Consider the following 13371-nt stretch of genomic DNA (forward strand, 5'->3'; position numbering starts at 1 on the left):
GCAAGAGAGAAGCACAGGTATATGCTAATACTTCTGCAAATCAACTGCCAACACCCACAGAGGAGACACAAGTACAAATAGCAGGTTTGGTCACTCTAAAGTACAAATCAACAGAGGAAAAGAATAAGACCCAAGATAGGCTGGGGCACCCCAACATAAAAGGGTAGGGAAACAAGAAGCAACAGCAAAGGCCAGTAAGGGGTGAGCAGTAAGGTAGAAGGATTCCAGGCTGTCGACAAGCCTTGTGAAGAAAGTGTTGCCAGACGAATTGTGACAGATGCTGATAGGTCAAATAAGATGAGCATTGAGAATTGACGATTGGCTTTAGTAATGTGGAGGTAATTAGTGACCTTAATGAGAGCAGTTTGAATGGAGTGGTGAGAGCAAAGGTCTGATTGGAGTGGGTTCAACATAGAATAGGAAGAGAGAAATAAAAGACAAGGATAGGCCACTCTTTTGAGAAGTTTTACTCTAAAGAGGAGAGAGGTGGGGAGTAACTCCAATAGAAGTGGGGTCAACTTAGTTTTGTTTTTTTTGTAAGTGGTGAACAAACAAAACAAAATAAAACAAAACAATAGCATGTGTTTTATGCTGAGACTAACTATCCAGGAGAGAAAGGAGAATTGCTAGGTGGATATAGTTGAAACAGTGAAGATGGAGTTGTGTAGATAATAGGAGGGGTTGTCTACTGCTTGGAGCAGGAAGTAAAAGAAAAGTCAGTGTACAGATGTGGGCATGTGGATGTGTTGTTGCCAGAGTATAGGAATCCTCTTCTATTCACATCAGTACTTTGATCAGATTCTTTTACTTCAGCATCTGTGATCGATCGATCTTTTCTTCCTTCCTTCCTTCCTTCCTTCCTTCCTTCCTTCCTTCCTTCCTTCCTTCCTTCCTTCCTTCCTTCCTTCCTTCCCTTCATCCCCTCTCTTTCTTTCTGTCATAGGGCTTGAACTCAGGGCCTAAGCACTGTCTCTGAGCTGTAGTGCCCTACCACTTTGAGCCACCGCTTCCAGATTTCTGGTGGTTAATTGGAGATAAGATTTCTGGTGGTTAAATGGACTTTACTGCCTGGGCTGGCTTCAAACTGCTATCCTTAGATCTCAGCCTCCTGAGTAGCTAGGATTACAGTCGTGAACTACCAGCTCTCAGCTAGTACCTGTGATCTTGAAGTTATTAAATACCCATTTACCTTCCACTTCCCAGGAAAAATAGAATGATTAGGATGAACGGGATAATTTTTTCAGTCCACCTACAAACTTTGGTACAACCATACCCATCCTCACTGTTCTCCTTCCAGCCATAGAAGAGACATTGCTCCTCTCATAGAAGGCTCCTTCCTTCTGCCTGTGTTCATGGTCCCAACTCTTCTCTTTTCTATTATGATTTTTCCAAATCTGGTTGATCCATGGCAGCTGCTTCTACTAGATTTATGTGGAACATGGTATTTGACTACTGGATCATATATACTCTGAATTCTTGTATCTTGGCTTTGTTCTCCTTTCAACTTTCTCAAGCACTTGTTTGGATTCTTTATTCTTTGCCTGCAACTCTAATCTTAGGGCTCCTTAGAATTTGTTCTTTGATTTTGTTTTCCCACTTTATCCTTTTATTAGGTCATCTCCCTCCCTCTGTGGCTTTTAAATGCTGGGATTTATACACTTGTAATTTTTTTCTTAATATATATATATTTTATTGTAAAGATATTGTACAGAGGGGTTACAATTACATGAGCAAGGTAATGAGACCATTTCCTATCAAATATTGTTAAACCCTCCTTTGTTTTTCCCCTACCATTCCCCCACCCCCACCCCATCAAAGTTGAAAAGTTCTTTTTCAGCGTAGTGTCCTGTATATCTCATTGTTACAGTGGGTCAACCTGTGTCCTTATTTCAGCATTTTGTTATTTCCCTTCCCCTCCCAAAATGTATATACCAGATGCAGGACACTGGAATCAAATACAGTGACAACAGGGATTATACCATGGGGAAAAACATACAAAGAAATAAAAAAAAATCACATAGTATATTATAAGTACATTAGAAAGAACAGCAACAAAGATAAAACCTCTTGTGTCCCTATCTTGGGGTTCATTTCGTTTATGCTGGTAATTTTTCTTTTCCATTCAGTTCTGGTTTTGCTATGGAAATCCAGGTATATAGTTTTAGTTATCCTATAGATATCTCTACTTTAGTTTCAACCTAGAAGACTTCAAGATGTGACTTGGGTGGCTATATCATACAGCATTTCACAAGGTAGTAAAAGTTGGCAAATCCCAGAATCACTATCTCCACTAGAGTGGTGTTCTAGGTTTAGGATTCATGTCTTGCCACGAGTCAGATAGCATAATTCTGTCACCTGATGAGTAGCCTCTACTTCTGCCAAGACACTGTGACATCTGCTTGAGTAACCCTTCTATGCAAGTGCTTCATACAAAAACAGGCTCTGTTTTTTGTGCCTTCTTGCTAATAGATGTTTGATACTTACTTACTTTCAATGTGACAATATTGCCTAGGAGCAAGCAGGTAGGGAAGAGGATTGTCATCTATCTAGAGTCAAATGAAAGTTGAAAATTGTGAGGAGCCCAATTGGCTTTTGTCCCTTCCCTTCGCTTCCTTCTTTCCTCCCTTTTCCTTTTTCTTTTTTCTTTCTTTCTTTTTTTTTGGGGGGGGGGAGGGGTCCGATCGTGGGGCCTGAACTCTGGGCCTGGGCACTGCCCCTTAGCTCTTCAGCTCAAGGCTAGCACTCTACCACTTGAGCCACAGCGCCACTTCCGGCTTTTTTCTTTTTGCTTATGTGGTACTGAGGAATCGAACCCAGGGCCTCAGGCATGCAAGGCAAGCACTCTACCACTGAGCCACCTTCCCAGCCCCCTTCCTCCCTTTTTCTATCCTTTCTTTTTTTCCTTCCTTTCTTCCCCTTTCACCCTCCCTTCTTCCCTACTTCCCTTCCTTCTTTTCTTTTTCTTCCCTTCCTTCCTTTCTCCCTACTTTCTTTCCCTCCCTCCTTCCTTCCATCTTCTTTCCTTTCTCCCTTCTTCCTTTCTGTTTTTTGATACAGAGTCTTGCTAGCAGTGCAGATTGGCCTCAGATTCATAATCCTCCTGCCCCAGCCTCCAGATTCCTGGGATACAGGTGTTTACCACATACCCAGCTGGCCTTTTTTCTTTATGACAGGGGACCTTGGGCTTCTCTCTTCTACCCAATTATCATTCACATCTTCTCTGTCTTCAAGATGTTGGCAGTCTCAGAGTCTACCCCTGGGTGTGTGGCTCAATTGGTAGAGAGTTTGCCTAGCAAATAAGAGACCTTGGGTTCAGTCTTCAATACTGTAAGATGCCTCATCCCAGTTCTTCTTGGAACTAACCTTGCCTCCTACTGCAAGGAGAAAATTGCATTTATGAGATATGAATGTAAGCATCTCAAAATCTGTCTATATCGTACCTTTCCTTACTGCTTTTCCTCCTAACTTAGGAAAAAGAAGATCACTTTGTCCTGCTTAGCAATCATCCTGCCACCCAAGATCCAGAAGGTTTTATCTATCTGTGTAATCCCTGCTCATTCTTCCAGAGCCTGAGCTTCTCTTTTGCTCTCCATCCTCCATATTTGCTGCATTACTGATTCCCCTCGCATGGGTTTCAAGATTTACACTTTCTTAGGAGTTAATAGCAGGAGCTTTGAGTTAAATGGACATTTGTCCAAAATATGTAGTAGCCTTTTATTAGGTGATTGATTAATTGGGGGAAATTGCTCCAACTTCCTCTGGGTCTCAGCTTCCTAATCTGTAGAATGAGCCTAGACTGCTTGGGTTCAAGTCTTGGCTTTGTCACTTATTGATTATGCAACCTGGGGAGATTATTTAATCTCTTTATTTTAGGTTCCTCTAAAATGAGCCTAGTAATACATCATAGGACTACAGCTCGTTAAAGGGCTACAGCATGCAAAGCATTTAACAGGGCCCATGCATGCTAGCTAAGCATTTGTTCCCTTGGTAATGTATACATTTATCTGATAAAGAGTTGTGTGGGTTGGGATAATAGAAGCACTTAACCAATGACTGTGATAAGCACTGAGGTTATTATTTCCACCATTATCACATGTATATAATAACTGGTTGCTGGTTTGTTTTCTCTGTTAAAGTGAGCTTCTTGAGTACAGAGAATGTGTCTTAGGACAGTTCATGACACATAGGTACGCAGAAATGTGTGAGTGACTCAAAGAATGAAAGCTTTGACTTTCTCAGACTTACCAAAAGCCTCTCCTCATCCCATGCACATTGCCTACCTGTGTGCATCCCTGTAGTTACTTCTGCCCTCTCATGTCTTGCGGCTTGCTTTCAGTGTTGGGATTCACTCTCCATCAAACCCCTTCTCCCTCTGCCCTCTCCCCCAGCCTCAGCACAACCATGAGGAGGGAGTCAGTCGTCCCCTACTGGTACTTCTTGCCCTTGATTCTCATCTCTTCCAGATGTTTGCTTTGGATGGGTGTTTCACCATTTTCTGGTCCTACTTTCTTCACCTTTATCATGGAGATGATAATGTACCTACTTTGTTAGCTTGCTGTTAGCCCAAGTAAATGAATCACTGAAAGCATTTAGCACAGTGTTAGGCACATAAAAGCTCAGTTAGGGCAGCTTAATCCTTGACTAGTCTGTGAGACTTTTTGTGATCTCTAGTCCCTGCATCCAGGTCAGTACCTCCTGGCTTCCTCTTGCCCTCAGCCATACCAGGAAATCCTAGAACATGGCTTAAACCTCATTTCCTCTCCTAATTCTTCTCTGAACTCTACCAGACAGCTTTCCTCTTCATCTTGGACTTCGAATTCTGAATAGGAAGTATAAATGTATTTGCTATGCATGTATTAAGTGGAATTGTACTTAAAAGGGGAAAGGGCTGGTTGAGTTTGCTTTAGGTTAGTATGCTTGGAGTGAGCATGAGCATAGATAACAGGTGAGTGCAGTGGTCCCAGCTGTGTGATCCATGAAAAAGAAGGCTAGTAGTAACTTCCCGAAGAATACACATTGGCTAGTGGAGCAAAAGCAGAAAAAGTAGCACTGACTGAGGAGATGAAAAAGGCAGGCATAACTTCTGAAGGCAGGAACAAGGAGGAGGATATCCAGGTCTGTTTTTAGTGAGCTCTGAAGGCCACAAAAACCATCTGTATACCAACATTGATACTTGTGATCCTCTTTAAAAATAGGCTGTGCTGTTGTGGTGGTCACTCAAGTAAATAGATTGCATTTTGAGAGAATAGATAGCTAATTGGACTATTTATTAGGTACATTCACTTCATCCATGCATGAGAAAAAAATCTCCTGGTCAGACCACTCCTTCCCACGTTCTCAGTGGACCAGAGAAGATTTTAATGCAAGAACATAGCTGGCTGATTTTATCTGGATCATCTTTCACTGGTACTAAGTAACTTATTTCATTTATCCAGTATCTGTCTGTCTTTGCTCAGACATCAGGATTTAACTTAATGTTCTTAATTGTGAGGATCAATTTGGATCTATCAGTTTCTAAAACCAGACATTGTTCTGTTGGATATGCCTGCTGTCCTTAATAGCAAGTACGTGACTGGCTCAACTATCCATTTAAAAGAATGAAAAAATGGTTTCACAGAACAGAGTGAAATTCATCATCTTAAGCATTTCCTTGTCTGCCCTCTGGAGTATTAATAACCCTAATTATTTTTTAAAGCAGGATTTCAGTCATTTTCTGGTGTATATTCTCCAGATTGAATTGAGTTCCAAGATGAAGAAGCACCTCTCCTCAAATTCTGTAGCCATTCTCTAATGAAAGTCTCTTTGAAGGTAACTTTCCCTACCTGCTACTCAAAAACATCAGCCATAACAAAGAGGTAGTAAGGAACTCAAACAGCTTGATTCTTCTTTAAATAGGTCCCCAGGGTTGTACTTTTTCAAAATGTTTTTCTGTCCTAACTTGAATATTCACATTCCATCTATTTAGGGGTTTTCCGTGTTACATAAACCATTTCCTATCTCTACATCTTGAGAGACATTCAAGGCAAAGCTCTATTGCCCTTGCAGAGCTGCAGAAAAGCTCGCTGATGGGAAGGCACTTATCAAACTCATTTGAAAAGGTTGAGAACAAATTGTAATTAAATATCATGCCTCCTCCATTAGCTCCAGTGCTTGTTTTAATAGGACCAAGAAGTGGGATTGGAGACTGATTTTATGAAGACTTTATGATTTAAACAATGGAACGCCGAATAAATAGTGAAAGGGCATGTTATATATGCCAGAAGAAATACATGATCATTTTACTGTGGCAAAATTATGGTTGATATTTTTACTCCTCTCCCAATTTTTATTTTCCAGGTTTTCATTCATGGGATTCTGTTAGTCTTGTAATTTTATAAATTTTAATTGTCACACAATCTCTTTTAAAAACATATATTTGGAAATGAACCATTTTACTTTCTCAGAGTTATAGTTATAAATGTGAATAATTGTTTTGTGATAGAAAATGTCAGAGTTTAATGTGGTAAGAGAGGCTGATTTCCCTTAAATCACTTGCAGTGCTTATATATACACTGCTATGCTTTTATTCTCTTCTCTTTTTAGACTATAATATTCTTTCACAAATTTCAAGATTGAGAAGGTGTCATAAAGCATGCATACAATAGATAATTATCCTCTCTCCCATTCATCTTCCCATAGGCAACCACATCACTTTCTCTTCTTCCAGGGTTGTCAAATATATTATATGTGAGTCTTTCATATAAAAAAGAGCAGAGGGGAGGGAGGAGTTGGGGGGGTGGAGAGGAAAGGGATCGTAGGGGAAATATAAAGGAGAGTACAACAATGTGCGATAGGAAATGGACTCATTACCTTGCTCATGTAACTGTAACCCCTTTGTACAGTATCTTTACAATAAAAAAAATATTAAAGAGCAATAGTTCTCAGGGGCTGGTGACTCACACCTGTAATCCTAGCTACTGAGGAGGCTGAGATCTGAGGATCGCAGTTTGAAGCCAGGCTGGGCAAGAAAGTCCTTGAGACTCTTTATCTCCAATAAACTACTCCGAAAAGGCCGTAAGTGGAGCTGTGGCTCAGTGGCAGAGCACTGGCTTTGAGAGAAAGCTCAGGAACAGCACCTAGGCCCTGAGTTCAAGCCCCATGGGGGGACAAATCTAGTGGAAGACTTCCGGACAATGTATTGCCTAATTGTATTATGTTAGCTTCATTTGCAGCCTATTGGCTTTCTGTTTGTGAGGAAGGATGGAGAAGGAGAAGGGACCATCTTTTTTAGAGTAATGTGCTGATAGATTATGGTAGAGTCATTTGAAAACAAGTCTGCATTCTGGTTTTAGTTCTGCCCCTGAAATGACCATAAATAAATCACTTGAGTTCTTTGCATTTAGAGCTGAGTGGGGTGGCACATGTTTACAATCCCAACATTTGAGTAGTAAAGACAAGAATATTACAAGTTTGAGGTCAGGTTAGGGCTATATAGCAAGACCATCAAATTATTTATCTTCTCCTATTAAATATAGATAATGGGTCAATTCCGTGTTCCTCAAAGTGGATTTCATGAAGCAGTCACCTGTTCTGTACCTGTTTGTAGGGTTGTGGGAAGGCCATGGCCAGGATATCTTTGAGGATCACCTGTAAGTGCTATGAGAGAAGGGAATGAAGATAGCGAAGGATACCCCTGTCTCCAGTTGGTTTTCCCTCCTGTTCCCCTGCAGAACAGTAAACAGCTGCCCTGTTTGTAGTCAAATCGATTTGGGAAGTACCTGGTCTAAACAAGTTCTGTTTAGTCCGATGTGACAGTCCTTTTTTTTTTTTTTTTTTTTTTTGGTTGGTCGAGGGACAGCCTGGGTGCTGTCCCTCAGCTCTTCAGCTCAAGGCTAGCACTATACCACTTGAGCCACAGTGCCACTTCCGGCTTTTTTTCCCCTGCTTATGTGGTGCTGAGGAATCGAACCCAGGGCCTCATGCATGTAAGGCAAGCACTCTACCACTGAGCCACCTTCCCAGCCCAGTGACAGAGTTTTAATCTGCCCAAATATTGTACTTTGAATCACCAAGAAAATAAAGCACTGTATGGCATCTCGTAACATCTTCTTTGTAGAACTAGTATTCCTTGGAATATAGACTGGGAACTGTTAAAGCTATATTATCTCTGGTCTTGTTCTGAGATTGTTTTCTTATGTCTTATTCTGAAACTTTTTCCCCTTCTAATAAAAAGTCATCATTACCACTACATCATCTCAAAATTGCTGTCTGTGGATACCCAGGGCTGTTTATTGGTGGGGGAGCATACAAGAACACATTCTAGAACCTCTCTCTCTGAATTTGCACAGACCTGCACACTATCTAGGAACTTTGCTTTTAAAATGTAATTGTATGAAAATACAGTGGGGCACCAGTGGCCTATAATAGCTACTCTGAAGGCTGAGACCTGAGGATCACCATTCAAAGCCAGCCTGGGCAGGAAGGACTCTTATCTCCAATTAACCATTGAAAAGCCAGAAGTGGAGCTTTTATGCAAGTGGCAAAGCACCATCCTTGAGCAAAAACGTTAAGGAACCACATCCAGGCCCTCAGTTCAAACCCCAATATCAGAACAAAACAAAAAGAAAGAAAGAAAACATGTTACATTCAGATTTGCAGTGACCATACTTGATGTTCAAATCATGTATTTGTTGATAAACATATATGTGTAAATAGCAGGTTTAACTATTATTAGCTTGGAGTTAATTGAAAAGCATTTGTGTTTTTTTCTCCAACTCGTTGTGAATATTAGGTGGTGGGGAGACTTATTTCCACCTAGACTCCTTTCTTCTTGCCTCTTGAATCACAGACTACAGACAGGGGTGTGAAGACAGAATTCATTCACATTCAGACACACAACCACCAGCACAGCATCTTGTTCCTTTGGCCTCAATGATTCTATCTGAGAGCTAAAAGTTGGAAGAGATGTGCTAACACAAATAATATGAACAGCACTATGAAATAGTAAATATTATTTAGTAAAATACTAACAGGCCAATGGGTTTGAAAAGTGAACCACTGACCCTATAAAACGGATTCTGATGTGACTGTTACAAGAATATAGAAAAGAGAGCCAGTCCACATCATTTTTTTTTTTTTAAAGATCTCCTTTGTCTGCACCTGACTTGTGAACTGAGTTGTTCTTCACATCAGAGACAGCACTCAGGCATTTCATATTTTTCATGATTCAATTGGCAAGAAGTAGGACAGTAGCTCTTAGCTCTTAGCTCTTAGTTGGAACTTATTTCACACTCACATATAGCTCATGTAATATTTATATTAATGAAAAAGAGTCCTGTAAATTTCATCACCTAAGACTATCATTGGCTTCCTTCCCTAAGTAACTGAGAAAAAAATTGTAATGGCTTTTTAATAAAAATTAAGTTTAAGAGTGAAACCTTTGGAAGTGGCGCTGTGGCTCAAGTGGTAGAGCGCTCGCCTTGAGCTGAAGAGCACAGGGACAGTGCCCAAGCCCACAGTTCAAGCCCCACGACCAACCAAAAAAAAAAAAAGTAAAAATTAAAAAAGAGTGAAACCTTTATGCCAGAATGGAGACTAAAGGGTCATTTCGAATTTTTTAAATATAAATGATCTGTTTTGAAAAAAAAAAGAGCATATCATGCCACATTTTGAATTCTTTCAAAAAAATTTCTCCATAGGTCTTAGTGGTTGGTTAACTCTAAAAAAATTAGGGCATGTGTTCAGCCTTATTTCCAAAAATGGCTAGACATGGCAAGGACTTGTTCACGGGCCGGCAGCAGCATTGAGGGCGGGCTCCACATGCTCACTGCTAGTTAATAACTTGCAAGGAGTGCCTTTGCCTTATTGAAACAAGCTCTGTTTTTGTTTTCTGTCATTTCAGTTTATGAATACTGCTGTCAGTAGCTGCTTTCCATTTGTCTCCCAGCTTTTACTGTCTCTGTAAAAGATTCTTTTTGCTTTGGGGCTTAAGTACCACCTGAAGAGAGAAGCCTTTTAAGGCGCGGGAGACTGGCCAGTGCCCTTTGTCCTGTTCACCTACTAAAAGGTAGCATTGTTAACCTAATTCAGCAGGGCCCTGAGTCAGTGTAAACACTGCTCCACAGACCCAGAAAGACTAATTGAATTGTACAATACATCATTTTTTTTTAGCAACCGTTTTAAGTGAATTGTACTTCATTTCCCAGAACACCTTTTTTTCTTCATTGAAGATAATTTAAATACAACAAATATTTAAACATGATAAATAAAATATTTAACTCAATTCTGTCTTTGCACACTGAACTATGAGGTACCTGGGGAGCCCTAATGCCTGGTACAGTGTCTAGCTTGTACCTATGCCTGTATGCCTCAACCCTTTGTACACCTCCTTAATAATAACAATTAAAAAATTAAATGACGCCTTTTTTACATTCCTATAAGAAATATAAACTTTGATATGCGTTATATGATATAAGAAGATAATATTGAATTTTATGTGTGTGTATAAAAAATGGGTGTTTGTAATCAGTGTGCAGTAGCCATGTATCTAATACTGTCATGAATGTATGGACAATTTTCATGGTTGTGCAGCCTTTTGTACTCCTCTCTCTCTTACCTACGCACAAGGGAATTTCTGCCTTTCTCTCTAGACCCAGATCCATCATCACCTCATTTGCCAGGTTGTCCCTGCTTAGGAAAGCCTGTTTCTCCTTCCTTTAAGCTACCAATGAGTCTCATCTGTCACTGTGTAGCAGCTGACAAGCTGATGGAATTTTCTTAAAACAATTTTTTTAATAGGGAAGGGAAGGTGGCTCAGTGGTAGAGCGCTTGCCTTGCAGGCATGAGGCCTTGGGTTCGATTCCTCAGCACCACATAAGCAAAAAGAAAAAAGCTGGAAGTGGCTCTGTGGCTCAAGTGGTAGAGCGCTAGCCTTGAGCTGAAGAGCTGAGGGACAGCGCCTAGGCCCAGAGTTCAGGCCCCACGACCAACCAAAAAAAAAACAACAACAAAAAACAAAAACAAAACTAAACAGTGATGTAGTGAGTCCTTGAGGGTAGGAGCTATATCTTCTTTTTCTTCTTTCATAAGCACTTAGTCTAGAGTGTGAAACATAATGGGTTTTCAGTTTTCTATTTTTTTTCTTTTTTCTTTCTTTTTGTCAGTCATAGGGCTTGAACTCTGGGCCTGAACACTGTCCCTGAGCTCTCCGGGGATGGTTACGTATATAACTAAGTAAAATATAATTTTTTAAACCCATAAAATTGACATTGGTGTTATGGGTTAGTATCATTTGGTGTCATTCTGTCACATACATGGGTTCATATAATCACTACCATGATCCAGATACACAGTTAGTGAATTCCTTCCAAGTTTGTCCATCTGAGTTTCTGGAAAAGACAAAGGAAAGCTAATATTTATATTTAGTTCAGCTATGGCTCTTTCATTTAGGTGTGTTCAGAAAATAATGTTACTTTGTTATTAAGCTGTGGTTCCTAGTTTGAACAGGTGTAGAAAGCTGGATGGTTCACCAGAAATGATTGCCAAGGCCTGTTTTGCAGGTGTCCAAGCAGGCCAAAGAGTTTCTGGAGTACGTGTATGAAGAGCCACTAATCGACATCCAGCAAGAGAACCCCATACTGTACCTCCATGCCGAGCCTTTGGCTGCAGTGGTGCGGCTTCGGCAGCGGCTGAAATCACTCCGGGCCTATTTGTTCAGCTGCCGGGCAGCAGTGGCAGAGGATCTGCGCCGCAGGTGAGAAAGACTTATAAATGTCAGAGGCTTCCAATTTATTTTTCCTTCCTGCTCTGGGAGGGTGGTTAGATGATCTCCATGTCAGGCCTCTATAATTCTGGGATCTCCCTCCACCTCCACCACTGCCTCCCTCTGGACCCCCTCTTTAACTTTCTCCTCCAAAAGCTGCAATTTGGTGAGCCAAGCACAATGAAAATAATCTCTCAGCACAACGTACGGCTTTCAACCTAGAGATGGAGTGCAGAGGATCTGAAAGCCATCTCTTTGCAACATGTTAATTTGAGATCATAATCCTGGGGATGTCTTTGTTGTTCACTTATGTAGTGTTTTATACTTTCTTGCTTCAATGTTCATTTATCACCAGTACAGAGAGCCTTTGAAATATATTTCATAGCTTAAAATGCATCTTCAATGGGAAACAAGCCTTCCTGCCCACTCAGAAACATGTAGCCAACTTGGTAAATGCTCTGGAATGAAAATGTGCTGGCCACAATTCTGCCCTCACCTTACAGTGGCTGTGGTACAGCCTGCTCTTCCCAAGCAAATCAGCTCTGAGTTCATAGAAAACACAAGTCCAAACCAGGTTCAGATCCATAAAATAAAGCTGAAGTTCAACTGTGCTTGCTCTCATAAAATTCCTTCTTTTATGGTTAGATTTTATGAGCATTTAAATTCTCACCCTTGGCATATACAAACTAGCTTATACTTGAAATAATTGTTGATAGTGTGCATAAGTCCCTAAAAATACCTTTTGATTTTCTTTAATCCATTTTAATAGTAAAGATCAGCAGCATGCATTAGCCATGTTAAATGGATTTTTGGAAGTAAGCCTACCTGCATAGGAACCTTTTGGAAAGCATTAAAATGATAGAGTTTGCAATTTGAGATCTAATTAGATCCAAAGAAACTGACATAACCCCAGGCATCTGAAGACGGCATTTTTAAAGAACTAAATGTAGATAGTGAAGGAAGTATAATATCTAGACAAGGTCTCATAAAATAATCATGAAAAGGCAGCTTCCACAGAGTAAAATATTTCTCAGTGGTAGTCATTCTATTATCAATTTGTTTTTCAGAAAGCACCAGAAAGTGGCCAGGATTTATTCTTATAAAATCTAGGCAGATTTTAATTGTAAAAGTTCTAGGCTTACTGATTTTTTTGTTTTTTTAAGGTGAGAGAATTATTATTTCTCAAACTAATTTGCCAGCTAAATTAGATACAAGATTTTTAGTTCAGAGTATGTTTGTTCGGTTATTTTCAGCACATCTTGGCTTTGCTCAGAGTTTGTTTTTCTTGTGCCTATACTTGTAAATGATATGGAACGCTACACATTGGAATCATATCAGATACCTTTCTGGTATAATGTTTTGCTTTGGTTAAAATATGCTAAATCAGGGTACACATTTAGAAATTAAATAGAAGGTCCTTTTCTCGTATGGATGAGTAAGAATCCCTACTCTCTTCCAACAGTCTAGTGGTTTACCACCCTATATTATGCCTTATGGCTAGACCACCAGGAAAGAAATGGAAGTTTCAGAAAAAAGACACTCCCAAAGCTACGAGAACAGAGACAATCATTTTTTCTTCTTCCTTCATTTTTCATCCTAGACTTGTTCATGACCATTATATAAAGTAATAC

The 13371-nt window shown here is 40.1% G+C and overlaps 1 protein-coding gene across 3 annotated transcripts in view; it reads left to right on the plus strand.

Moving 5' to 3' along the window:
* The window catches only part of Plekhm3 (pleckstrin homology domain containing M3), a 176707-nt gene that overhangs the window by 69996 nt on the left and 93340 nt on the right, over positions 1–13371 (plus strand). For all 3 annotated transcript variants that reach the window (XM_070018417.1, XM_070018412.1, XM_070018423.1), the window contains exon 5: positions 11538–11731. In XM_070018417.1, the coding sequence (XP_069874518.1) occupies positions 11538–11731 (194 nt within the window). The remainder of the gene's footprint in view (positions 1–11537; positions 11732–13371) is intronic.

This window comes from Dipodomys merriami, unplaced genomic scaffold, assembly GCF_024711535.1.
Source record: "Dipodomys merriami isolate MVZ:Mamm:240054 unplaced genomic scaffold, mDipMer1.0.p SCAF_1, whole genome shotgun sequence".
NCBI classification, from domain to species: domain Eukaryota; kingdom Metazoa; phylum Chordata; class Mammalia; order Rodentia; family Heteromyidae; genus Dipodomys; species Dipodomys merriami.